The sequence below is a fragment of the Equus caballus genome, chromosome 18, assembly GCF_041296265.1.
Source record: "Equus caballus isolate H_3958 breed thoroughbred chromosome 18, TB-T2T, whole genome shotgun sequence".
Lineage (NCBI taxonomy): Eukaryota > Metazoa > Chordata > Mammalia > Perissodactyla > Equidae > Equus > Equus caballus.
Genome location: NC_091701.1, coordinates 11,230,519 through 11,256,221, shown reverse-complemented (window position 1 = coordinate 11,256,221; position 25,703 = coordinate 11,230,519). Strand labels below are relative to the sequence as shown.

Sequence of the window (25,703 nt, the reverse complement as noted above, 5' to 3'; positions counted from 1 at the left end):
ATACTGTTCAAAGCTGTGGCAGGAGAAATTCTGCCGTAGTGTGAGGGTTTCATTAGTAAGACTTGTTCAGTTCAGATTTATAATATTTGCTCAAAGTCAATAAAAATAATTAGTGTTTTGATGGTAAGAATTAAGGTCTTATAATCTTGGTATCCAGTTTATTCTGTATTTTCTTTCGGTTTTAATGTCAAAATCCTGATTCACATAGGTAATAGTTATAAATAGTAACTTTTTTTAACGTCTTATCCTACAGTCTCAGGATGTTCCTCGGCCAAACAAGTAGCAGAAGAGGCTTTATTTCAACCAAAATACCCCAAACCCAGCAGTATTAATTTATCAGCATAAGCTGAAGCATTTGTGGTCTCAGCATCGTCATGTTAAAATTTAGTACCAAGTAATCTGAAGCATAAGAAAACCAGGAGATGGTAATTAAGTGAATAAATGAGTATGGAAGATTTTGAAAAGTATTGAATTAGTGATTCTCAGCTTGGGTTGTTTAAAATCACCTGGAGAGTTTTTAAAACTACCAGTGCCAGAAAACTACCTCCAGAAAGTCTGATTTTACTGTTGTGGAGTCAGCTCTGGAAATCAGTATTTCTTAAAAGTTCCACGTCCGATTCTAATGTGCAGCCAAGGGAGTGATCCACTGAGTTAATTGATGGACACTTGTAGAAGATCCCTTTCACCAGGAGGAATTGACTTCATAGTTTTTTCCTCCCTTCTCCTACCTGATTATATACAAATTTTAGGCATTCAACAGCTTTTTACAATCAAGAAACAGTGTAAAAATTCAGACTCGTACCAAAATAGTCCCTGCAAAATAAGATTATTACAGAGTGGTTAATGTAAATATTGTTCATAAGTTGAATTGTGTTTAATGTATTATGTTTTCAGTGCTTCAAGGACTTCATTTGTAATGTGTTTTGCAGCGAGGTGGAACATAATGAAAACAAAATGCTTCTCCTGCATCACACCTGATGTTACCAATATGTCATCTGTTGAGTCAATTAATGAATAAATACATGTCCTTCATTGGTTTGCTCCATTTAAGTTTCATTTTTGGCCACGTATAGTCAGGGCCAAGGAAGGAAAACAGCACAGTACTGAGGTTCAGCAGGAGCTGTTTGGGTTGTGGTTATGGGAGAAAGGATCATGTCACAGGTGCTGTCTGCCTTTTCTTCCAATCTTGGCTGGTAAGCCTTCTTAACCACACGTGCTATTAAGATTCCATGTCCATGGGCTTTTTAGGAGTGGTGCAGATACAGGGCAGTGTTCCTGTTTAGGTTAACTCTTAATCAGATTAGTGGAGAGTTAACTGGTTTTAGGAAGAAAATATATTTATTCTGTGGTTGTCTGGATTATTACCTTTAATTGATGGTAACTGGTGTTGGAAAAAGCAAATTTGAAGTCCACAGCTATGTCAGCCTGGCAGACTAAGAGGCTATTTTGCCATTTTTTTCCAGCATTAAAAGATGCCTCAGAGAAGCTCAAACACCTTGAGATGGAAAACAGTCCATTGCTGTCCTCTTGTCCCAACATTGATGTTAATATCAACAACCAGGTATTCAGATTTCTCCTTTGTGTACCTGTTACATCTCCAGACCTCCCAGAAATCTTTTCTTTCCAAAGCTAAAGGGCCAGTCCAGTGGCATAGTGGTTAAGTTTGTGTGCTCTGCTTTGGCAGCCCAGGGTTTGCCAGTTCAGATCCTGGATGCGGACCTACTCACTGCTCATCAAGCCATGCTGTGGCAGCATCCCACAGAGAAGAGCTGGAAGGACTTACAACTAGGATATACAACTATGTACTGGGCTTTTGGGAGAAAAAAAAGAGGAAGATTAGCAGCAGGTGTTAGCTCAGGGCCAATCTTCCTCACCAAAAAAAGAAAAAGAAGAAAAAAAAAGCCTGCAAAGGTAATAGTTTCTCTTTTCTTTGCTGGGAAATCCGTCTGTGCCAACCTCTCATACAACTGTTTTCTCATTTAAAAAGGTGAAATTGTAGATGTTTAGGAGTGAAGAGGGAAACTTGGGCAGCAACATTAAGAACTGTAAAGTAATCTCATAATTTTTTTTTTTTTTTAGGATTGGCAGCTGAGCTAACAACTGTTGCTTATCTTTTTCTTTTTTTTTTTTTTTCTGCTTTCTCTCCCCACATCCCCCCCGGCACATAGTTGTATATCTTAGTTGCAGGTCCTTCTAGTTGTGGCATGTGGGACGCCACCTCAACGTGGCCTGACGAGCGGTGCTATGTCTGCGCCCAGGATCCGAACCGGTGAAACCCTGGGCCACTGCAGTAGAGCATGCGAACTTAACGACTTGGCCACGGGGCTGGCCCCTCATAATTTTTTTTTAAACACAGTCAAAAGTGTTAAGACTGTTAAATCTTTTATCTTGAATCAGCCCATCCTTTCTCTAATTCTGTTCGGTGGGACTTGATTTAGTTGAAGAACTTGGCAAAAGCCTTCTGAAATTATAGGATTTGTTTGAAAGAGAGCTGCTCTGTAGTGTAAACAAGGAAGAGAACAGAACCTCAGAAACGTCAGCTTTATCTTTCACAGCTTTCACCAACCTGTACCCTTGGAGGTCTTTAGGCATGGGGGTTGGGGATGCATACTAATTAAATCAATTAAACTTCGGTTAGTTGACTATAATTTAAAAAAAATTTATTTCTACATTAAATAACTTACAGGGATAACTAAAATAATTTAAATGAGATAAAAATAATTAATCCTATCAGCTACCAAATGTCCCCACTAAATGGAAGAGTGAATTTTAGGTAATGATTTGGAGGCACCCTTTTTTCCCTATATATAGACAATCGATAACAAGGATCTATTGAATGAATTTTATTTTGGTTTTAAAGAAGAAAGGGGAACAGCTGATGTCCAGTGTTCTCTCATTCTTGGATAACTAACTGGAATTTCTTCAGAGACCAGTCTGGAGTAGAGAGTGATTTTCTTCTTTCTTGCATAATCATTGTTAAAACTGTCCTTTTGAATCCAAAGTCTTTTTTTCTAGTATATTTTTTCTTAGAAATATCTTTTAGAAGCTAATTAAATTTCAGAAGGGCTTTCGTTTTCTTGAGCCCTCAGTATTTTTCAAATATATCGGTCTGTTTGATTTCACATTGTTAGTTCTTTTACTGTCTCTGTAAGGTGGGGGAAGGCAGGGTCAGAGACAGAAGGGTAGTTGAAATCTTTAGATGGTTAGCAGTTAATTTGACAAAAATTTAATGGAATGAACCTAAAGGGGTAATAAAGCCTGGTGAATCTTGGAGGGGGCAAGGAGAAGAGGAGTGACTGTCTGTTATACTGGAAGGGAGTTCATGGAAATCCATGGAACAGCTACCTGTTTCTTTTGTAAAATTCCCTGCTTATCTTGCTATAATATAACTGAGCATCTGCAGCAGAGAATCTGTTAAGTTAGTCCTGAAGCCTTGAAAAAATGAGGAGTGTGGGTTCAGGATAGGAAAGGGAGTAAAAGAGTGAGTTAGGTAAAGGACAGGATGACCTCAGGGAACATTTTGATATTCATGTAGCTAGAAAAAATAATAGCTAATATTTAGTAAGGGCTTAGTACTGAATACCAGGCAGGAATAACAAGGAAATACAGTGTTGCACTGATAAAGGGCTTCTGACTGCCTACTTTAACTCTTTTCAAGCAGAGTGTTGTGTAAAAGTTGATGCATGTTTTAGTTATGTGACACATTTTTAATACAGTCTGATTTCTCTACCTCTACTATTGCAGATTAATCTTAATATCAGCTTTACTAACTAATCTTAGGATGAAAAGCCTATTATAAGTAAAATACATTGTTCTAAAGCAAAGTAGCAGTTTTTCAGTGATTTGCCGTAAGAGTTGTGTGATTGAGAAGCTCTAAGCCAGCCACAGAATCTTAGGCTCAGACTAGCTAGCACTTCTGACAGCAGAGTTGACTTCAAACTCATGTCTTGAGAACCCAGGTTAGAGGAATCTCATGCCTTGTGAGACCTGTGTAGGGGAGGAAGACAAATCCTCTACCCTCCGGGTCCTTCTTGCTGGGCTACAGATTAAATTGACGTGAGATAGAATAAGAGGAGAAAATCAGAGAAAGCTTTATAACACGTGTACATGGGAGAGACCCAGGGAAACTGAGCAACTCGCCAAAATGGCAGAGGCTGTTACCTTAAATACTATCTTCAGCTAAAGACGAAGGAGGATGTTGGGGGTGGGAGGAGTCCGTTATGGGAGATTACCAGAAAAGCACAGTAAACAAGAGTCAGGTTATTATGCAGATTTGAGTCCTTGTCTTCCCCATTGATAGGAGTTTCTAGAGAGAAGGTCATCCCCCTCTTTCTGGTACAGGGAGGGAGATATCTTTACAGGTGGAGAGTTCCCTTACAAATGTAAATGTCTCTTACAAAGGGTAACTTCTGCTTTTCAGAGCTTCTCCCCTGTCTGCAGTTTCTTAAAAGTAACCAGCCCAAAATAATCCTCATGCCAAAGAGACACATTTTGGGGTGGCTGGTTCTGACCCCCACCATGTGCATTAGCCAGGATTGATAGAGTCACTTGAGATCCTGATACACTGTTGATTCAGTTCTACAAACCTGTTTATTGTTTGCTATTTGTAAGATATAACAATAAATATTTTGTAGAATCCACAGAAGAATGACAAAGTCTTGGCTCTCAAGAAACTTAGACCTGCCCCACCAAGCCCCACAGTACTGCAAATGGCTTTCTCCAGTGACCACTTCCTATTGCAGATCTCCTACGCTAATGGAATTTTTAGATGACAACATCTGGGAAGTACAGTTCTTGAAAGGCAAAATCAGGATCCATGAAGACTTTGACAGGCTAGAATGATGATTTAAGATTATATGTTGTGACAAGTCTGACACAAATATAGGATTAGGATAGGGAGATAGAATGTAAAAGAAATGTGTAAAAATTGTTTTAAGAGTATGTAAATGCAATATGAAGCGTGACTGCTAAAACAGCTTTTTTGTTGTGTTACCTGAAAGAATTTTAAAAGGGAGGTCCAAACACAGTATTATTATATTTATTTCTGGAGACCACTCTTTAAAAATGATTTAGGAAAACTAAAGCAGTTTAGGAAGAGAAGGAACTATATGGTGAAGGGTCTTGAAACTATTCTGAGGATCAGTAATCTCAGGAGAGAGCACTTTAGATATCTGAAGAGCTATTATATCGAAGAGGAGTTAATGTAATTTGTTTTTTAATAGCCTCAGAGAACAGGTAAGGTCCGTGAGTATGTTAGAGGTATGCAGATTTCACCTCTGTGTGAGAAAGCATTTCCTAACAATTACCTGCAAATTGAATGGGATGCTCCAAGGAAGCAGCAAGTTTTCCACCCTGGGAAGTTCTTCAGGTTAAGACTAAATTAATGACCTTTTGGAATATTTTGGTGTTTAGATGAACTGATCATTCCTTCCAACCTCGAGATGCCATGATTCTAAGTGTTGTTGTTGGGATTCTTGCCTCTTTCTTGGTGCCTCCTCCTTTTGGAAACTTACTCCGTTTCTGTGCTTGACCTATGTGTTTAAAATTCTTTAGGGCTTCTTCTGTGTCAAGATCTATAGATTGTTCAATTACCTTCCTCTTCTTAATTACCTGAGACAATTCCAGGGTTTTCTTTATCTTCAAATTTCACTTCAGGAATAATTCTTTTCTTGTTCTTTGATCAGCTATCAAATTTTAAAAATGCTTCAAGTGACAAAATCTAAATGCATTTGTTAGTGAGGACACGAGGCACAATTAAGATATGTGTGGCCTTTAGCAACTAGTCTTTTTAGGGTAAAGGATTAAAAGTAGGGCATGATAACTGTGTTATCTTGACCAGGAGTTGGTGGACTATTTCAGTAAAGTGTCAGATAGTAAATATTTTAGTGTTGCCAACCATACAATCTCAGTCAAAACTACTCAACTCTGGCATTATAGCACAAAAGCAGCCATATAGGAATGAGCAGAGCTGTGTTCCACTGAACTTTATTTACAAAAATAGGTGGTGGGCCAGATGGACCTCCAGGTTATGCTTTGCTGACCCCTTCTCTTGATTTTTAGGAATTTAGTTTAGCTGCAGGTTGCCACTGCATATGATTTGTAGTAATCTTTGTCATTTTGCCCTTTTGATTTGCTTTTATACAGACCATAAAAGGGTGTTGTAGGGGAGGAAGACATTTCCTCTACCCACTCTGGGTCCTTCTGGCTGGAAAACTAATTAAATTCACATGAGACAGAATAACAGGAGAAAATTAAACAAAGCTTTATAACATAGATACATGGGAGAGGCTCAAGCAAACTGAGCAACTTGCCAAAATTGTGAAAGTTCTCATCTTAAATACCACCCTCAGCTAAAGACAAAGGAGGATGTTGAGGGTGGGGGAGTCAGTTATGGGAGATCACCAGTAAAGTACAGTAAACAAGGGTAAGGTTATGCAGATTTAAGTCCTTGTCTTCTGCCTTGATGGGAGTTTCTAGAGATAAGGTCATCCCTCCTTCTTCCTGGTACAGAGAGGGAGACACCTTTACAGATGGTAATAAAGGGTAAGTAAATTCTGCTTTTCAGAGTTTCTTTCCTGTCTGCAATTTTTAAAAGTAACCAGCCCAAAATAATCCTCATGCCAAAGAGACATGTCTTGGGATGGCCAATTCCAGTCCCCCACAGTGTAACAAAGTAAAATGTCAAAAACCAAACTCTGCATACTGAATAAAACAAAGTAGAAAGATGAGTTTGTAGCAAGAGTTTCAACCTGCAAGCTGGGAAACTTAAGGCTGTGGGAGCAATGAGTTGCTGACAGATCAAGGGGTTTTTGTGGGATAAATATGAAAGTTATTTGGTTTTTCCAACTGATTGGTTACCTGGTAGTTATCTTATTTGGATCAAGATTACTGAGTCAGGGCAACAAGGAAGTCCAAAGATGGCGTGAATGGAGTTGGCATTTGAGGATTGGCTGGTGTCTTCTGCTGATTTCTGAGAAGAGCTGTAAATTCCTGTAAGGTTAGGTTAAGTTTGTTTATGCACCTGCCTTGACCATTTCCATTTTGTCCCTGACATAAGTGACTCCATTTTAGTTTGATTCTACAAGTAGTTACTTTCTTTCCTTCTACCCCCAATTGGGACACAGAGGGTGTGATGATAGGTCGAAATTCCCTTTGGGAAATAGAAAATACTCAGATAGCTATGCAAAGGCCACACGTCTCCAGGGATCAGTGAACTGTTGTATATCATGTAACTAGTAAATAGAAATACTTTTTATGAATGCAAAGGCAAATGTTTCCTATTTGGTAATAATTGCTGTAAGGGAGGAAAAATAATTTTCCCTCTGCTCTTCTGAGTTCTTGGCCGAGACCCCTGTAACAAAAGGCAGATTAACAAGAGAAAAACAGAAATTTATTAGCATGTATACCCCATGTATACAGGGAGGCACCCGGGGAAAAACTAGTAACTCTCAGTGGTGGCTTAGAATTCCAGTTTAGGTGTTATCTTCAGCTAAAGTCAAAAGAAAGAGAGGTGGAGGGGAGGCCACCTATGGAAAGGTTGCAAGGGGAAAGCCTGGTAAACAAGAGTAAGTTTTGTTATGTGGATTTAAGTCTTTGCTTTTCATTGATAAGGACCTGAAATTGTCTCCAGGGATTAGTCTTTGTTCTTCTTGGGAGAGGGGAAGAGGGGCACTTTTGTTAATATATGTCTTGCTTTTAGGCAAATAGGGGGAGGATAGAGAGTTTTTCTTGCATCTGCTGCTTCTCCGTTGCCTTCAGCTCAAAATAGTCCTTATGCCAAAGTGGTATATTTTGGCTTGGCATATTCAACTACCCTTCATTGCCTTGACTTTTTCAGCTTGAAGAATAGTTACTAATATTATACTAATATCATTCGTGCAGGTTTCTTTTTTTTCTGCTTTTTGTTTTCCCCTCCCCAAATCCCCCAGTACATAGTTGTATATTTTTCAGTTGTGGGTCCTTCTAGTTGTGCCATGTGGGACGCCGCCTCAGCGTGACCTGATGACCGGTGCCATGTCCACGCCCAGCATCTGAACCAGCAAAATCCTGGGCCCCCAAAGCGGAGTGCACGAACTTAACCACTCGGCCATGGGCCCGGCCCCTAGTGCAGGTTTCTTAAAAAATAATTTTTAAGTCATTCTCTCTTTCTGGAAATTAGGCTGTTATGCTGTTGGTGTCTTAGCATTTTTTAGTTATATAGTAGACTAGCTCTAAAAGTTCATATCCCTTTTGTCACGATCTCAGGCATTCTTCTGGCTTCATTTAGATACATTAAACAGTTTAAGGGGAAGAAACAGTTTATAAAATGTGGTTAAAACCTTTGTGTGTGTTTACTAAAAATATAAGGGTAAATTGTGTTTAATCTTCTAAAGCAGAATTCATAAGTTGTAGATCATGGATCTATCCATGAATATGCACAGGAGGGCCTTAAACCCTATGAAATTGAATACATATTCTTGTCTTTGATTCATTTATACATTTTTCTGGAAAGTGGATCCAAATTTTGTTAAACTCTCCAAAAGGTCCATGACTCATAAAAGAGTGAACCATAGGCAACCTTAAAATAATTCCTTGCATCTCTTTAAGGTTAAAACTAAAGAGAACTTCACTTTGCTTAAGAGGTTTCTATAATTTTTTTTTTAATTCAACAGTTTCAGGGTTTCTGAGGCATTTAAAGAAGGAGCTCTCAGAATTAGGGCCTCTTTGTGTAGAAAAGTACCATTTGAGGGTTGAGGAGTTACTGTTTTCACGAATTCTCTACCTTGGTTGTTTGACTCTATTAACGCTCAGTGAAATATACTCACGTTTCCTCACCAAGACTGTTCAAGAGCAGTTTCAGGTCTGGATCTAATGGCATTCTGGTTGAGAACTGAGGTAGACTTTGGATCAGCTTTAGCTCCTGACTAAGCTGACTCTCACAGTGGAAGACGGCTCTATAGTAGAGCTTGTGTATTGACAGGCATTTCAGATCACGTCTAATTTGGGGTGTTCAGGAATCAGGGTGTCCTTTTAATTATTTTGGTCTTCGGTTTGCCACATTTTGACCATCCAAAGCAGACATACCAGCAGCATAGTAACTTGGTGCCACTGGAGTTATGTGCTATAATAAAATAAAGTGAAAATGTGTTAAAGCTATTACATTCAACTTGTATCACACTAATTGTTTTCTGTTGTACACATACATCATAATTATAGAAAATACAGATCTTTAAAAAGTAGGAAATTATGAATCTTCCACTGTCTCATTACTAAGAGATAACTACAATTAACATTTTAAAGATATATACTTGCATAGTGATGGATGATAATTAGTCGTTGGCTGGTGAACATGATGTAATCTACACAGAAATGGAAATATAATGATGTACACCTGAAATTTATGTAATGTTATAAACCTCAATTAAAAAATAATAAACATCAAGAAAATAGAGATATATACTTACAAACATTTAAATGTGATATATTTTTAAAGTAAGAATGCAGTGATGCTGCTTTTATTTATTTATTTTTTAAAGATTGGCACCTGAGCTAACATCTGTTGCCAGTCGTCTTTTTCTTCGTTCTTCTTCTCCCTAAAGCCCCCCAGCACATAGTTGTATATTCTAGTTGTAGGTCCTTCTGGCTGTGCTATGTGGGACGCCTCCTCAGCATGGCTTGATGAGCAGTGCTAGGTCTGCACCCAGGATCTGAACTGGCAAAATCCTAGGCTGCCACAGTGGAGTGCTCGAACATAACCATTTGGCCATGGGGCCAGCCCCGGCGCTGCTTTTAAAACTTCAGTTATAAACATCTTTCTTTATTTCAATGACACATTACAGACAATAGTTAGATTGCATGCGTTGTCATTGTGTTTACCCAGTTCCTTGTTAGACATTTAGATTGTTGCTAAATTTCACCGTAATAATCAATGCTGTGACAAACAGTCTTATAAATAAATATCTGCGATCATCTTTGATTGTTCTCCTGGGAAGTGGAATTGTGAGGTCAAAGTACAGGCATAATTTTAAAGCCTTTGGTACTTTTGCAAAATGGCCTTCCAGAAAGATGGTAACAATTTCTACTTTTACCTGTGATATGGTTGTTGAATTCTTGTTTTTGTTTTTAATGTAGGCAGAAAAAGAAATATCTGCTTATATCAGAGGCAGGTTGCTCTGAGAATCCTATAATGTGCAAATATAAATGATTAATAAATAATCTCAAATGTGCAGTATAATTGGCTCTGAAAAGAAAATATCAAAGCAATTGAACTAGCCATGATTTTTTTCCAGCCTTGTTGAGATATTGTAATATATTTAAAGTGTACAACATGATGATTTGATAGACATATACATTGTGAAATGATTCCTACAATCAAATTAATTAACACGTCCATGACCTCACGTTACCTTTTTGTTTGCTTTGGTTATTATATGAGGCAGTTTTAAGGACTATAGCCCAGGATAACACTTTGACCAAGGAAGGAAGCTCTCCAGAGAAGTGTGGTGTACAGACTGAGTATATGCCATCTTGGAACAAGGAATGTACATCAGATATGACAGGAATATCCCTTTTACTGCAGTCACGAGATGCTTTACTGGCACAGCAGATGAGTGGTCACAAGATGAGCTTAGTAGGTCAGTAATTAATCCTTAGTTTCTGGGAAGAAATGCTTATATATGAAGAGATGCTGATATGGAGGGAAAGCAACATCCTGGTCTTTAAGGACATCATTCTCAGCGTTGGAACATTGTAAATTTTTAAAGCAGATGTACAGTGTATGCTCGACAGGTCATGTCAGGCCTTTTTAGAAAAACAAGGTCAGGCCCAATTAGTTTTAAACCAAATGGCTTCCTCATGTACTCCAGTATATCTTACTGTTTTTCATTTATTCATCACAAGCATATAGGACAGTATAATTAACTCTAGTCACCTTGTTATACATTAGAGCCTCAGAACTTATTTATCTTATAACTGAAAATTTGTACTTTTTTACCGATCTCTCCCTATTTCCTCACCCCCGCAGCTTTTGCAACCATCATTCTACTCTCTGTTTCTATGAGTTGGACTTGTTTTAGATTCCACATGTTAACTAATACCATGCAGTATTTGTCATTCTCTGTCTCACTTATTTCACTTATAGCATAATGCCCTCCAGCTTCATCCATGTTGTTGCAAATGGCAGGGTTTCCTTCTTTTTAAAGGATGAATAATATTATATACACACACACACACACACCATATTTTCTTCATTCATTGGTCAGTGGACACTTAAGTTGCTTCCATATCTTGGCTACTGTGTATATGCTGCAATGAACATGGGAGAGCAGATATCTGTTTGAGATGGTCATTTTGTTTCCTTAGGATATATACCCAGAAGTAGGATTGCTGGATCATATGGTATGAACTAGCCATGACTTAAAAAGGACATAGAGACTTCTTTCAGTTAATAGGAACCATTCTGAAGACTAGGAGGTCACAAGCATAAATAGAGTCTATTCCAAAGTAGTGATTTTCAGACTTTTATATGTATCAGATTCACATGGGGAAGCTTGTTAAACATTCATATTTTGGGGTCCCACCCAGAGGCAGAAGTGTGGAGACCACACTAAAAAACACCAAATTAGAATAAGCATGTTAGGGGCCAGCCCCGTGGTCGAGTGGTTAAGTTCGCGTGCTCTGCGGCAGGCGGCCCAGTGTTTTGTTGGTTCGAATCCTGGGCGCGGACATGGCACTGCTCATCAAACCATGCTGAGGCGGCGTCCCACATGCTACAACTAGAAGGACCTACAACTAAGAATATACAACTATGTATTGGGAGCTTTGGGGAGAAAAAGGAAAAAAAAATAAATAAATAAAATCTTTAAAAAAAAAAAGAATAAGCATATTAATTAAATCTTTTCAGACCTGAAAGAGCTGTGTAATATGTAATCCCATATTTGGCAGCTAGCCTGTTTTACAGACCAAAAGCTGTTTCTGAGACTAAGAAAAATTTAGAGTGAGTTTGTTATTTAGACCAGTGTTAAATAGCAACCATAGTAGTAATAATGATAGTTGTTGTTGTTATTATTGATTGTCATACATTTTAAATTAAGTAAAATGTCAGTTGTAGTGCAGATAATTTAAACATTTTTTATTTTTTTTAAAGATTGGCACCTGGGCTAACAACTGTTGCCAATCTTTTTTCTTTTTTCTGCTTTATCTCCCCAAACCCCCCAGTACACAGTTGTATATCTTAGTTGCACGTCCTTCTAGTTGTGGGATGTGGGACGCCGCCTCAACATGGCCTGACGAGCGGTGCCATGTCCGCGCCCAGGATCCAAACCCTGGGCCGCCGCAGCAGAGCGCGCGAACTTAGCCACTTGGCCACGGAGCCGGCCCCTAAACATTTCTTAATTTGCTTCCTCCCCTTTATTTCTTTTCTTAATATTTATGGTGTTTTAATTATGATCTTCATTGACTGGACTTGTGCTTTATTTTATCCTTTTCCTTAGTCTATACCTGAGGGTGACCTGTTTTTTGGCTGTATAACATAACCCTAAACACAATCGTCTATCTGGTAACAGCTCCAGAATTACAGGGATTAGCTTGTTTAGGGCCTAACCTAAACCTCAGTTGAAATTAATTATAGCAAATGACACACATTCTCCGTGAGAGGTTAATGCAAGCATTTGTCCTGGATGATATAGTCAGATACTCAGTTGGTGAAAGACAGGACACTGGGCTAGATGATTTCTAGAGGTCCCTGGCAGTTTGTATTTCACGTATGTGATTATTGAGCCTTAGTTTGAGACTACATGGAGGAGCTGACTATTCCTGGAATAGGATATGACTGCTTAAGATACATGACTTCCTGGTTGTCTGAATATGAACCGTCGTCAGTCTCTTTTCTATTTCCATATAACTATGGCCTGTCAGAGTTGCTTACAGTATATTTTTAACATCTAGGAGGAAGTGGTGAAGTTGACTGAGAAATATCTTAATAATGCCATTGAGAGCCCAGGATTGAATGTCAGGAGACTTCCTCCTGACTTGAAGAGTAACATTTTGAAGGCTCAAGTAGAAGCAGTGCACAAGGTAAGCTGCCTTTAATACAGATGGTCCTGGTGAGGTGAAGAGAGCCTGAGACTTAGAGTCAGAGAGAGCCTGAGGTACCAATAAAATACGTGACTGTTCAGCAAGCGTGACCTAGCTAGTGATGGGAGAGACGGAGTAGTACCAAGAAGCCTGCTCAACATGCAGCGTGCCTTCAGCTCTAGATAGAAGCTACACTAAGAGGGGTCAGTCCTGGGATGAAACAGTGAAAGTAAAGACGTTCCACGGTGTAAGAAGTTTAAGGAAAAAAAAGTCAAATTCCTATAGAAGTGAGTCCCTAATCTTTGCCACTATTATAGTCAGAAAATCTAGTGATTTTTAGGTTCCTGTCAATATTAAGTCAGTGATTTTAGGTCTTTCTTTATCAGTCTGCTACTTTTCACCCACGTCTACCCCCAACTTGGCAAAATTAGAATGTTATTAGCAACAGGAGTGATTGTTATAAGGGGAAAGAGTTGGCTGTGATATTGTAAATGATGCGGTGGGTAGGGACCAACCTCTATGAAGTTTATGTCATCCATGCTCTAGTTTCTCCTGGGTTCTGCCTAACTTTCAAACTTGTCCTCCAAAACCAGGACGGAAGCCTGTCTCACCAAGTCAGGTTGTCAGCTAGGATTTCAAAGTATCCTGCTGTTGAGAAGACGCATTTTACCGCCCTGTCCCCAGGCACAAGCCGTGACAGGACTGAGAGCACTTGAGGAATGTTATTTATGCTTTTTATCTACCCTTTTACCCCAATATAAACAGAAAACATAATATTTACATTTACAAATAAATATAAAATATGGCAATATAGATTCTGGAATCAGCTTGAGTTTGAATCCCATTTCTTATCTACCACCTACTAGCCTTTTGACTTGGCAAGTCAGTTAATCTCTCTGAACCTCAGTTTAATTATGTTTAAAGAAAGGATAATGGCAGTACCTACCTGAAGGCAGCTTGCAAGGATGGAATAATAATAATATTAATACTACTACTACTAATAATAATAATATTAATAATAATAATAAATATAAAGGACCTGGAGTAGCACCTGGCACATAATGAGCATTTAGTGAGTGTTGGTCACCGATGTGAAGCTCCAAGTTGTCGTAGCAGTGGTAGTAATTGTTGGTGTCATTACCTTATATTTCAGTTATACTTTTGCATCTTTTTTGACTTTAATAGCCCTAAATTAAACAGATTTTATTTTACAGTTAAAAACTGTCCCATGAAGGAAAATCCAGGACCAGTGCCTTCATTGTTGAAATCTACTGAACATTTAAGAAAGAAATCATAGCAATTCTACACAAACTCTTTCAGAAAATAGAATAGGAGGCAGCACTTCCCAACTCATTTTATGAGATTAGTATTACCCCAATACCAAAACCAGAAAAAGATATTATAAGGAAAGAAACTATAGACTAATACCCTTCTTGAATAGAGACGCAAAAATCCTTAACAAAATATAAGCAAATTATACTCAACAATTTATAAAAAGGATAGTATGTCATGACCAGGTGGTTTATCTCAGGAAAAAAGTTGGTTTATCATTCAAAATCCAGTATAGTTCACCATGTTAAAAAATAAAATTGTCTCAATTCATATGGAAAATGCATTTCACAGAATTCAATGCCTATTCATGATAAAAGCTCACAGCAAACTAGGAATAGAATGGAACTTCTTCAGCCTGATAAAGGAAATCTGCGAAAAAATCTACAGGTACCATCATACTTCATGGCAAAAGACACATTCACTGAAATAGCTAAAATTAAAAACTAACCATCCCTATGTTGGCAGTGATAGAGTCCTGCAACGCACACTGCTGGTAAAAATATAAAATTTTTTTTTTTTTTTTTTGAGGAAGATTAGCCCTGAGCTAACTGCCACCAATCCTCCTCTTTTTTTTTTGCTGAGGAAAACTGGCCCTGTGCTAACGTCATGCCCATCTTCCTCTACTTTATACGTGGGATGCCCACCACAGCATGCCGTGCCAAGCGGTGCCGTGTCCGCACCCGGGATCCGAACCAGCGAACCCCGGGCCACTGAAGCCGAACGTGCACACTTAACCACTGTGCCACTGGGCTGGTCCCCAAAAATATAAAATTTTATACGCACTGGAAGAAAGAGTTTGGCAATGTATTAAAAGAAATACCATATAACCCAGGAGTTCTACTCTTAGGTATTTATCCAAAAGAAGTGAAAATGTAAGTTCACACAGATACTAGTATACGAACGTTCCCAGCAGCTTTATTTGTAATAGCTAAAAACGAGAAGCAACCCAAATGTCCATCAATAGGTAAACAGATAAATTGTGGCATGTTCATACACAGGAATGCTACTCAGCACATAAAAAGAAATGAATTAATGATACATACAACGCCATGGGTGAATCTCAGAAACGTCATGCTACTCTAAAGAGGTAGACACAAAAGATAGGTATTATGATTCCATTTATATGAAACTGTGAAAAAGTACAGATCATTGTCTGCCATGTCTAAGGGTTTTTGATAGGATTGCATTGGCAGCCTTGAGGGAACATTCTGGGAGTAGTGGAGATGTTACATATGTTGATTATTGTGTTGGTTATGCACCTGTATGTAGTTTTCAAAGTTCATCAAACTGTACATTAAAAATGTGTGTGTTTTACTGTATGTAAATGATACCTCAGTAAAGTTGAGGAAAAAACTAACCTCTTGAGAAAAATTTTTTAGAATTACCTCCTAAAATATTTCTTGGTTTCAGGGAAAAATAAAAGGCCAAATAAAAAAACAACATCTCTTTCTTTTTTTTCTTCTTTTTTATTTTTGGTGAAGATGATTGGCCCTGAGCTAACATCTGTTTCCAATCCTCCTCTTTTTGCTTGAGGAAGATTGTCGCTGAGCTCACATCTGTGGCAGTCTCCCTCTATTTTGTGTGTGGGACGCCACCACAGTATGGCTTGATGAGTAGTGTGTAGGTCCATGCCTGGGATCTGAACCTGTGAACCCTGGGCTGCCAAAGCAGAGCACACGAACTTAACCACTCAGCCCCTGGGCCAGCCCCTCTTTCTTCTTTTTATCATGTAAATTTGAAAAATTCTGGCATTGAATCTTTTGGAATTCTATTTATGTTGACTAACACAACTTGATGTCTAAAGTAATTGAGAGCTGTCTGGTCAAGCCTGTGACTTTGTATACTACTATATCAGAGTGAAGGCCTGGAGTATTATCTGGGCATGGGATAGGATTGCACTGGGTAAAGTACTGCTACTTCTAGGTATGGTTTGATTCCCTCTTTCTGGAACTGAAGCAGACTGGTATTTCCATTCTTACTGGAAAGAATTGTTAATTTCTTGTTACTTTAGTATTCTCAACAAAGATTTAATGTTTTTTTATGATTTCATTTTCTTAGGTTACAAGAGAAGGTAGCTTATTAAGTCATAAAAATGCCAAAGGTCAGGATGCTGCCACCAACAGGTACCGTTCTGGGTAGACTGAATTAAATTGATGTTCTTTTCCTCTTAGCTTCTTTGGGGTCTTTTGTCCTCTTCCTCGGTCTGTCACCACATGGGTTCAGGATGTCTGTTGGAAAGATAGCTTGAACTCATACTTCTGTCCATTGCGTAGCTGCTTAGTCCCTAGTTTTAGATTATTTGAAGATACTCCTAATTAGTCTCTCTACCTTCTCATTCTTCAGCTGATTCAAACTGCAGAGCAAAAACAACCTTTAAAGATATTTTTAATCTTATAAGAAACCTGGTGAGGAATGGATATTACTTCTCTTAGGTATGGCAGTTAACTTTAGTGCCATCCTGTCATCACAGTGGCCTTGTTCTTAGAAACTTTCTCACTGTGGGCTCTCACATTAGTCAAATTTCTTTGCTGTTCTTTCCAAGTTTCCTCTGCGTCTCTTTTCTTTAGTGAGTATTACGCCATTTATTTGTCTTACCAGACTGTTATTCCCTGCGCTGTGCCAGTTTGCTTTGTTCATCACTGTGTGTTCAGTGTTCTGTGCTTAGTTGGTGCTAAATGTTACTGAATCAGTGAATGCTGTTTCTTTTCTCATTATTCAAAACTTGGTGAAAAGTTTTCTGCTTATTCATATCAGTTCCAGATACTATAATCAATATAGTACTTAAACCTGTAGCACGCTTTGTATATAGGACTTTACAGTTAGTGCTCAACAAACATACTAAGTGGTGATCAGGGTAAAACTGGAATTACAACTTAACCTTGTATTTAATTCCAGTAAATCAGTTGGCCCACAACATTTTAGATTCTATTATTATTTGAGCCTTTTAGAATAACCTCATCACAATTTTTTTTGTCAAGAGAAGATAGTGGGGATGGGACTGCCTAGTTTCATTAAACTCTTGAAACTGGAAAGAGCCTACAATATACTCCAGCTTACTTCCAGATTTATTTTTCTAAATGACTGCTGACATTTTGAATAATCTGTTGTACCCCCAGGATTTGAAGTGCATCCCTTAAAATATACTAAGTTCTTATGTAAACTTAGGTCTGTTTCTGGCCCTTTTCCTTTTCTGTTAGTCTCTTTTTTCCCCATGCCATTCTACACTTTTTAAATTATTATTACTGTATCCCCTTTTAAAAAATGAAATATTTAAGGCATAGAGAAAACTATGGCAATTATATAATACATACCTGTGTTCCAAGTATCAGGCTTTGCCACATCTTCACATTTTGCTGTAGTAGATTTAGACCTTTTTTCTTTCTTTATTGAGTTGTAATTCCCAAACCATAAAATTTACCCTTTAAAAGTATGCAATTCTTTGCTTTTTAGTGTATTGACAAAGTTTTGCTACCATTACCACTATCTAATTCCATAATATTGTCATCACCCCTAAAAGAAGCACCATATCTATTTGCCTTCTTTCTGCCTTCCTCCTTTTCTCCCTAGCACTGGCAAGCACTATTCTCCCTTCTGTCTATATAGGATTTGCCTACTCTGGACAGTTCATATAAATGGGTTTATACACTATGTGGCTTTTTGTATCTGCTTTCTTTCATTTGACATAATGTTTTCAAGGTTCATCTATATTGTAGCAAGTATTGTCATTTCACCCCTTTTTATGACTGAATAATAGTCCATTGTATAGATAATACCACATTTTGTTTATTCTTGTGTCAATTGATGGACATTTGTGTTGTTACTCTTTTTTGGCTGTTATGAATAAAGCTGCTATGAACATTCACAGACAAGAATTTTTGTAGACATGCTTTCGTTTCTCTTTAATCTATACCCAAGAAGGGTATTACTGGGTCATGTGGTAACTCTATCTTTAACTTTTTGAGGAACTGCCAAAGTGTCTTCCAAAACAGCCACAGTGTTTTCCATTCCCACCAGCAATGTATGAGGGTTCCAATTTCTCCATATCCTTGCCACTGCTTATTATTCTCCATTTTTTAAATTATACCCATCCTAGTGAATATGAAGTGGTATCTCATTGTGGTTATGATTTTCATTTACCTAAGGACTAATGATGTTGAACATTTTTCTTCTTTAGAGATTTGTTTTTGTAGTAACAGCTTTATTGACATACAGTTCAAATACCATTCCATTTACCCATTTAAAGTGTACAATTCAGTGGTTTTTGTTTTGACATATCTGAATTTTAAAAAATTATCCATGGTTCCTTCATTTTTTTTTCTTTTCTTTTTTTTTTTAAGATTTTATTTTTTTTCCTTTTTCTCCCCAAAGCCCCCAGTACATAGTTGTACATTCTTCGTTGTGGGTCCTTCTAGTTGTGGCATGTGGGATGCTGCCTCAGCGTGGTTTGATGAGCAGTGCCATGTCCGCGCCCAGGATTCAAACCAACGAAACACTGGGCCGCCTGCAGCGGAGCGCGCGGACTTAACCACTCGGCCACGGGGCCAGCCCCTTTTTTTCGTTTTTTTAAAGAAAGATATGTTTTTTTCTCCCTGAAGCTCCAGTGTGTGTTGTATCTCCTAGTTGTAAGTCCTTCTAGTTCTTCTGTGTGAGGTGCCACCACAGCATGGTAACTGACAGACGAGTGGTGTGGTTCTGCGACCGGGAAACGAACCCGGGCCACCCAAGGGTGAGAGCGCTGAACTTTAACCACTAAACCATTTAGAACTGGCTTCTGGTTCCTTTTTTTTAACTGCCATTAATGAGTCAGCCACAATTTATTCGTTCTTTTATTAATGGACAAATATTTATTCCAAATTAATGTTGTGTATGTTCCTCCTTATACACATATGTTGTGAGGATTTTTTTAGGGTGTGGAATTCCTAGGACTGGAATTGCTGTGCTGGGTCATGGCACATGCTGAGCAGAATGGATGCAGAAGCTTTTCATCTGCTTCTTTGCATATTCTACACAGTGTAAACTACCCAGGACTAATCTTTTCTTGAAAGGTTGAGAGAATTCATTGTAAAGCACATTTCACTCCTTTTAATGCTCACTGTTTCTTATATTGATTGACTCAGCATGGCTTGACAAGCGGTGTGGAGGTCTGCACCTGGGATCCAAACCCACGAACCCTAGGCACTAAAGTGGAGCGTGCGAACTTCACCACCATGCCACTGGGCCAGCCCAGTAACTGTTTCTTCTTATTTTTCATCTCTTTGCCTCTGTTTGCCTCAGTGTTGTGGATGCAACAGTACTCGCTTCCACTTCACTAATTATGTCTGACTTTTCCAATCTAGGATTTTTCTCATTTTTTTTCTTAGTCTCCTTGTAGGATTGGACAGGAACTGCTCCTGTTGCTTGTACGTTTTCAGTGATGTTGGAGAGGACTGGGATTTCCTTCTGGATGTGTTATCTTGGTGGATGACAGTCAGCTGTAGGTTTTTCCCCTTTCCTCCCTGGTGTTGAAGCCGTCTGTAAGACTGCTCCTATTCTTGTTATTCTTATCTGGGGTTAGATGCCCCTGTCATTACTGCCAGGCCTATGGGTAACGGAGTCTCGGCACCTCTCTCCTGGCTAGTCCTGTTGTAACATATGGAGTACTCTAGATGTTGCCTCCACTGTCTGCAGCAGAGCTCTCCAGCCTGTGTCCTTAAATGGCGGCCTCTCCTTTGGGTTTCCCGACCGGTCTCCTGTATCTCACATATTCTGTATAATTTCTGTTCCACTGAGCTTTCCCATTCGTGTATTTGATAACAGCTTTTGAAAATCAGTCTAGTGATGTGTCTCTTGTGTGTTTCTGTCTTTCTTTTCTGTCCTTTCAGTGAGATTTAGGAGGAAGGTGAAGTTGTCCACCATTTTGATCCACCTGTGAGTGAGGCTGACTTGGATGTGAAGACTTATGTGATAGATGGGGAAGGGCTTCGCAAAGGCACATGAGTGAGCGCTGGCTGCCGTCATGCTCCTCACAGATTGTCATTTCTTCTTCCCCTTTGTGAATTTATTCTTCTTTCCTAAGCCCTTTCTTTGAAAATGCTGCCTATGCCTGTTTTAAGGTCCTCTGTGATGTGAATTTATCTTTTTCTTCCCAGTGCTGTATTCAATGAGAGTAATGTGCCCCTCCTTGAAGATTCTCTTGCTCTGATGCATACCACACCTGCAGAGAATGGTTCTGTTCTAAAGGTAATTGTGCTTTCACTTTTTAAGTTTCCTCTAAAGACCTTACTGAGTTAAATCCTATAGTGTAACCACGGACATCTGGTGATTTCTGATTGACGCCAGAACTTCAGCTATGAGAAGAGCAGGGAGCCCCAGTTCTCTAGGGAGAACCCTGTTGTCAAATCTCTCACAAGAGTTTCTGAGAATTTCCTCTCCATTATTTGTGTTATTGTTGGTGTTTTTGTTTTGGAGGGGTCTTTGTATTTTTGTTTTCTGGATGCTGGCTGTGCTTCCCTAGTCTCTCTAACAGTTCGCGGTGTGTAGTAGGCACTAAATAAAGATTGATTGATTGAAATGAAATGTTTTGAAATAGCAGCAACCCATCATTGTGTTGCACTATAACCAGCTCACTGCAGCCCTTGCCTTTCCTGTGTCCACTTGCCACACCCTCACCAGTTTAGAAGTCATAGAAACTCAGGTCACTGCCCAGGGAATGTTCTAATTTGCAAGTTAAATGAAAAATTATCCTTGCAAATGAACATTTACAAGTTTGCTCTTTTATTATGTAAGCACATCTATTGTAGAAATTTACTAAATATTTTGTAAAAAGAAAAAATTAAAAATCACTTGTATTCCTACTACCTAAAGACAACATGTAGTTAATATTTAGGTGTATAACTTTTCAGACTTTAGGGTTAAAAAAAAAACAGCCTAAAATACCTGTCATCAATAGCTTCCTTTTTGCTAATTAAAATTATAAAAAGATATATTGGCATCTTTGACTGATAATTGAAAATTGTTAAGTAGAACCTGAGATGTTTTTACAACAGAGAACGACATTCAGTTCAAAGATTTATTGCATAAATAGTATGTACCAGACAGCATGCTAGTCTTTGAAAATTCAAAAATGGATGAAACATGGCCTCTTCTTTCAGACTGCTTATAGTCCACTGGGAGAGAGAATTTTAGTATGTTGTGGTGGAGATATGCACAAGCTGTTTTGCGGGCACTCACCCAGGCCATGGTGGGGGGGTGGGATTAGAAGGAGGGAGGTGTGAGAAGAGAGAGAACAATTTTTTCATGTGTGTGATTAAAATTAAATTGATTGTTGGAACATGAATAGGAGATTTACCATGGCCTGAAGGCAGATAGATAGAATTGTATAAATGAAGGGTCTTTTTCCTTATGTGCTACACCCTAAATACTTAATTCTCTTATTTCCAGTTTGGAATTTTATCTTTTATACTTTTTAAATTCTTGCTACCCCCACAAACACACACTTTCCAGTGCAGAACTGCATCTTCCATAAGGTGCTTCAAATACTAATTAAATAAAAAGTCTTAATTAATGTTTATGGGGCCTCATTCATATTGTACTCTTTTGCAAACAGTGAAGCACTCTTGTGTCTGGATAAAGAAGCATTTGGACTTGAGGCCTCTCCTTTACTCACTGTCTCCTGTGCCGAACCTTTTACCTCTCTCCTCTAGTCCAAGAGCCAGGACAGGCTTAACCCTAGTCAAGTTTTGTCTCACCAAAAGGAACAGCTATATGAAAACTCACAGAACACTTTAGCTCTTCCAAGTTCTGATTGTGGTCTAGGTTCTCCACCAAGCCAAGGTGGAATCACTAATAACCATGATTCCTGAATGTCCCTGTTCATTTAAAGGTTAACACCAGCCAGGCCTGGGTGAGAATTATAAATTGAGAGGATATGGAAAGAATTTAGTCTGATGATTAATGAGTCCTTTAACAACTTTAGATGCTTTGTCTTCTGTAGGATGCTACAGATGAATTGGATGCCTTGCTTTTATCTCTAACTGAGAATCTAATTGATCACACAGTCACACCTCAGGTAAATATGCTTTAAAACAGCAAGATGGAAAGAAATTTCTGTTCTGAAAAATGTTCCTGCTAGATTCCAATTTTTGCCTTTTTTAACAAATTAGTAAAACTTTTCATTTAATAAGAGTTTACATTTCAGTAACCCCTTAGCATTGCCTTTCTGCACGAAAATTCCACCAGTTTGAATTTGTGTATTGCTGTATAATAACCACATGTTAATATATTTGTAATTCAGCACCATATTAAATAACATGAGCAGAAACATGGGGATAAACCAGCTTCTAAAGAGTTAAGACAATAAGGACATACTTAATCTTTTGAAAGAATTTACAGAAAGGTGGGAGCATAAGAATGGTTGGCATTGAACATATTGATTGTTATTGCAGTATGGGAGAGACTGTGCAAAGTACATGACCATAATACAAATAAGAAACACCTCCTTTCATCCAGAGACTTCCTTTTAGTTGGGGTGAAAGGTATACAAATAACTCATTTAGTGCGTTAGGAGTCAGGTGACAAGAATTGCTGTAGGAATTAGATGTCGTTCCAAAGGCTTGGAAGTACAGGTGGTTCTTTCTGTGGTGCTGGATGTTCGCTTAGGTCATTAGTTCTCAAATTTGGGTGTGTATCAGAATCACCTGGACAGTGTATTAAAACACAGATTACGGGGCTGGCCCGGTGGTGCAGCCGTTAAGTGCGCACGTTCCACTTTGGTGGCCCAGGGTTCACCGGTTTGGATCCTGGGTGCAGACGTGGCACCACTTGTCAATCCATGCTGTGGCAGACATCCCATGTATAAAGAGTAGAGGAAGATGGGCACAGATGTTAGCTCAGGGCCAGTCTTCCTCAGCAAAAAGAAGAGGATTGGCAGCAATTAGCTCAGGGCTAATCTTCCTCAAAAACACACACACAGATTGCTAGGCTCTACCCTCAGAGTTTCTGGTTTGGTATGTGTGGGGTGGGGCCTGAGAAGTTGCATTTCTAACATGGTCCAGGTGATGCAGATGTGGTCTGGGAACCACCTTTGGGAACCACCAGCTTAGATGAATAAACAAAGAGACTTTACCAAAGGATAAGAATTAATGACAAGTCTGGGAAAGTGAATAGGCAGAAAATAAAAGGGATAGTGGCAATATGGAGCCGTAATAATCCTTAGTATAGACACAAGAGGTAACTTCTGTAAGATTGATGCAAGATGGTTTGAAGCCTGGAGAAGGAATCCCTGGGGCCCAATTCATAACACTTATTGCATGTATATTCTGTATCATAAGAGGGTAGATGATACAGTGATGAAAATTAAATTGATTTAAAAAATTTTTATATCACTGTGTTTTCCCTTCCCTACAAATTTGGAATGCTTTATTTATTAATTTTTTTTAAAGATTTTATTTTTCCTTTTTCTCCCAAAGCCCCCCATACATAGTTGTATATTTTAGTTGTGGGTCCTTCTAGTTGTGGCATGTGGGATGCTTCCTCACCGTGGCCTGACGAGCAGTGCCATGTCCGCGCCCAGGATCAGAACCAGTGAAACCCTGGGTCGCTGAAGCGGACCATTCGAATCCAATCGCTCAGCCACTGGGCCAGCCCCCTGGAATGCTTTACTTTAAATAAAAATTTAGAATATTATGCATTTTAGATTCTGCCTATGGGCTCTCTATTCTATTGAACTTAGAGATTTGTCAGTTATTAGAACTGTAACACTCCTCTGATAACTGTAGCATTTTAATTGGTTTTGATATGTGCTAGGTCCAGCCCCATGTCACGATGCAGCTATTTTGCTATTTTTGCTTGTGGATGACTTTTAGAATGCCTTTTTCAAGTGCTACCCCCTCCAAAATCCTTTGAATTTTTATTTGTAAATACTTAAATTCATAAATTCGAGGAAACAATTGATAGGTTTATGATAGTTTGTTTCCTTATCCAAGAATACAGTGTTTTTCTCATTCCTATATCTCCTGTCAAAGTTGTGTAGTTATAGCTCCCCAATATGTCTATACTTTTTTCATTATTTTTAGATCCTTTATGCTTTCTGTGCTATTATTAATGAGATCTTTTTTCCTATTATATTTTAAACTGGCTTTAAGAAGTCTCTCGTTTTCTGAAAAAATTCAGCACTTTAATGGAGTTTATATTAATTTTATAGATTATTTTGGAGCAAACTGACATTTTTGTAAATATGAACATGATATATATCTCTATTTTCTCATCTTTTTTTGAGTGTCTAAATGTTCTCTATAAGTCTTCTGTTTTCTTTGTTAGGTTAAATCCTAAATACTTCATAGTTTTGTTGATTTGGTGAATGATATTTAATTTTTTGCTATTGATTTCATAACTTGATTTTGTGTCTAGCAAACTTGCTGAATTCTTTTATTAAAATCTGATTCTCTTAAATATTCTGTCAGTTTCTAGGGTGTGTTTACTATCTGTCTACAATTATTGATTAGTCCATTTCTCACCTATTGCTAGATTTGTCATTTGTTGTTTTGTGTATTTTGATGATGTTGCTGTGAGACGCGTATATGTTCATGGTAATTACACTTTCTCGAGCTCCTTTTAGCACTTTAAAGTGTCTTCCTTTGCCTTTTTTCCTCTCATAATTTCCCTTTGATTGATGTAAAATTGACACCCTAGCTTTCTTTTAAATTTGTATTGCCTTCTGTATCTGTTGGTTTTAAATGGACCTTTTGTGAACAACATTTTGTTGGATCTTGTTTTTTAAATCTTATTTGAGAGTCCCTATCCTCTGATTGAGTTTAATCCATTCATATTTACTGTAATTATGGTTATTATAGGACTCATTTCTGCCAAACCATTTTTTGTTGTTGTTGTTGAGGAAGATTTGCTCTGAGCTGACATCTGTTGCCACTCTTCCTCTTTTTGCTTGAAGAAGATTCACCCTCAACTAACATGCATGCCAGTCCTCCTGTACTCTGTGTGTGGGTTGGTGCCACAGTATGGCTGACGAGTGGTGTAGGTTGGTGCTAGGATCTGAACCCACGAACCCAGGCTGACGAAGCAGAGTGCACTGAACTTAACCACTGTGCACCGAGGCTGGCCCCCTGCCAAACCATTTTTTTGTTTACTTTTACCATATATATTTTTTTCTCTTTCTTTCTCTGTTTTGTTTCCTATGGTAAAAGTGTGTTTTCTTAATATTGGTGGGAAAGTCATAGTTTGCATTTTTATTCTTTTGGTGGTCCAGAAGAATATTATTATTATTAAATATTAATATAAGTCAAGGCCTGGACTAATATTAATTTTTTCTTATCAGAATCTAAGGC

General features: G+C 38.3%; 1 protein-coding gene across 6 annotated transcripts in view; it reads left to right on the top strand.

Moving 5' to 3' along the window:
* Positions 1–25,703, top strand: part of EPB41L5 (erythrocyte membrane protein band 4.1 like 5) — a 117,824-nt gene that overhangs the window by 80,089 nt on the left and 12,032 nt on the right. For 4 of the 6 annotated variants that reach the window (XM_023622747.2, XM_023622749.2, XM_023622748.2 and 1 more), the window contains exons 18-22: positions 1,464–1,561; positions 12,925–13,053; positions 16,444–16,508; positions 20,514–20,604; positions 22,358–22,432. In XM_023622747.2, coding sequence (XP_023478515.2) covers positions 1,464–1,561; positions 12,925–13,053; positions 16,444–16,508; positions 20,514–20,604; positions 22,358–22,432 — 458 coding nt within the window. The remainder of the gene's footprint in view (positions 1–1,463; positions 1,562–12,924; positions 13,054–16,443; positions 16,509–20,513; positions 20,605–22,357; positions 22,433–25,703) is intronic. The other 2 variants (XM_023622750.2, XM_070241773.1) reach the window with 1 other exon arrangement.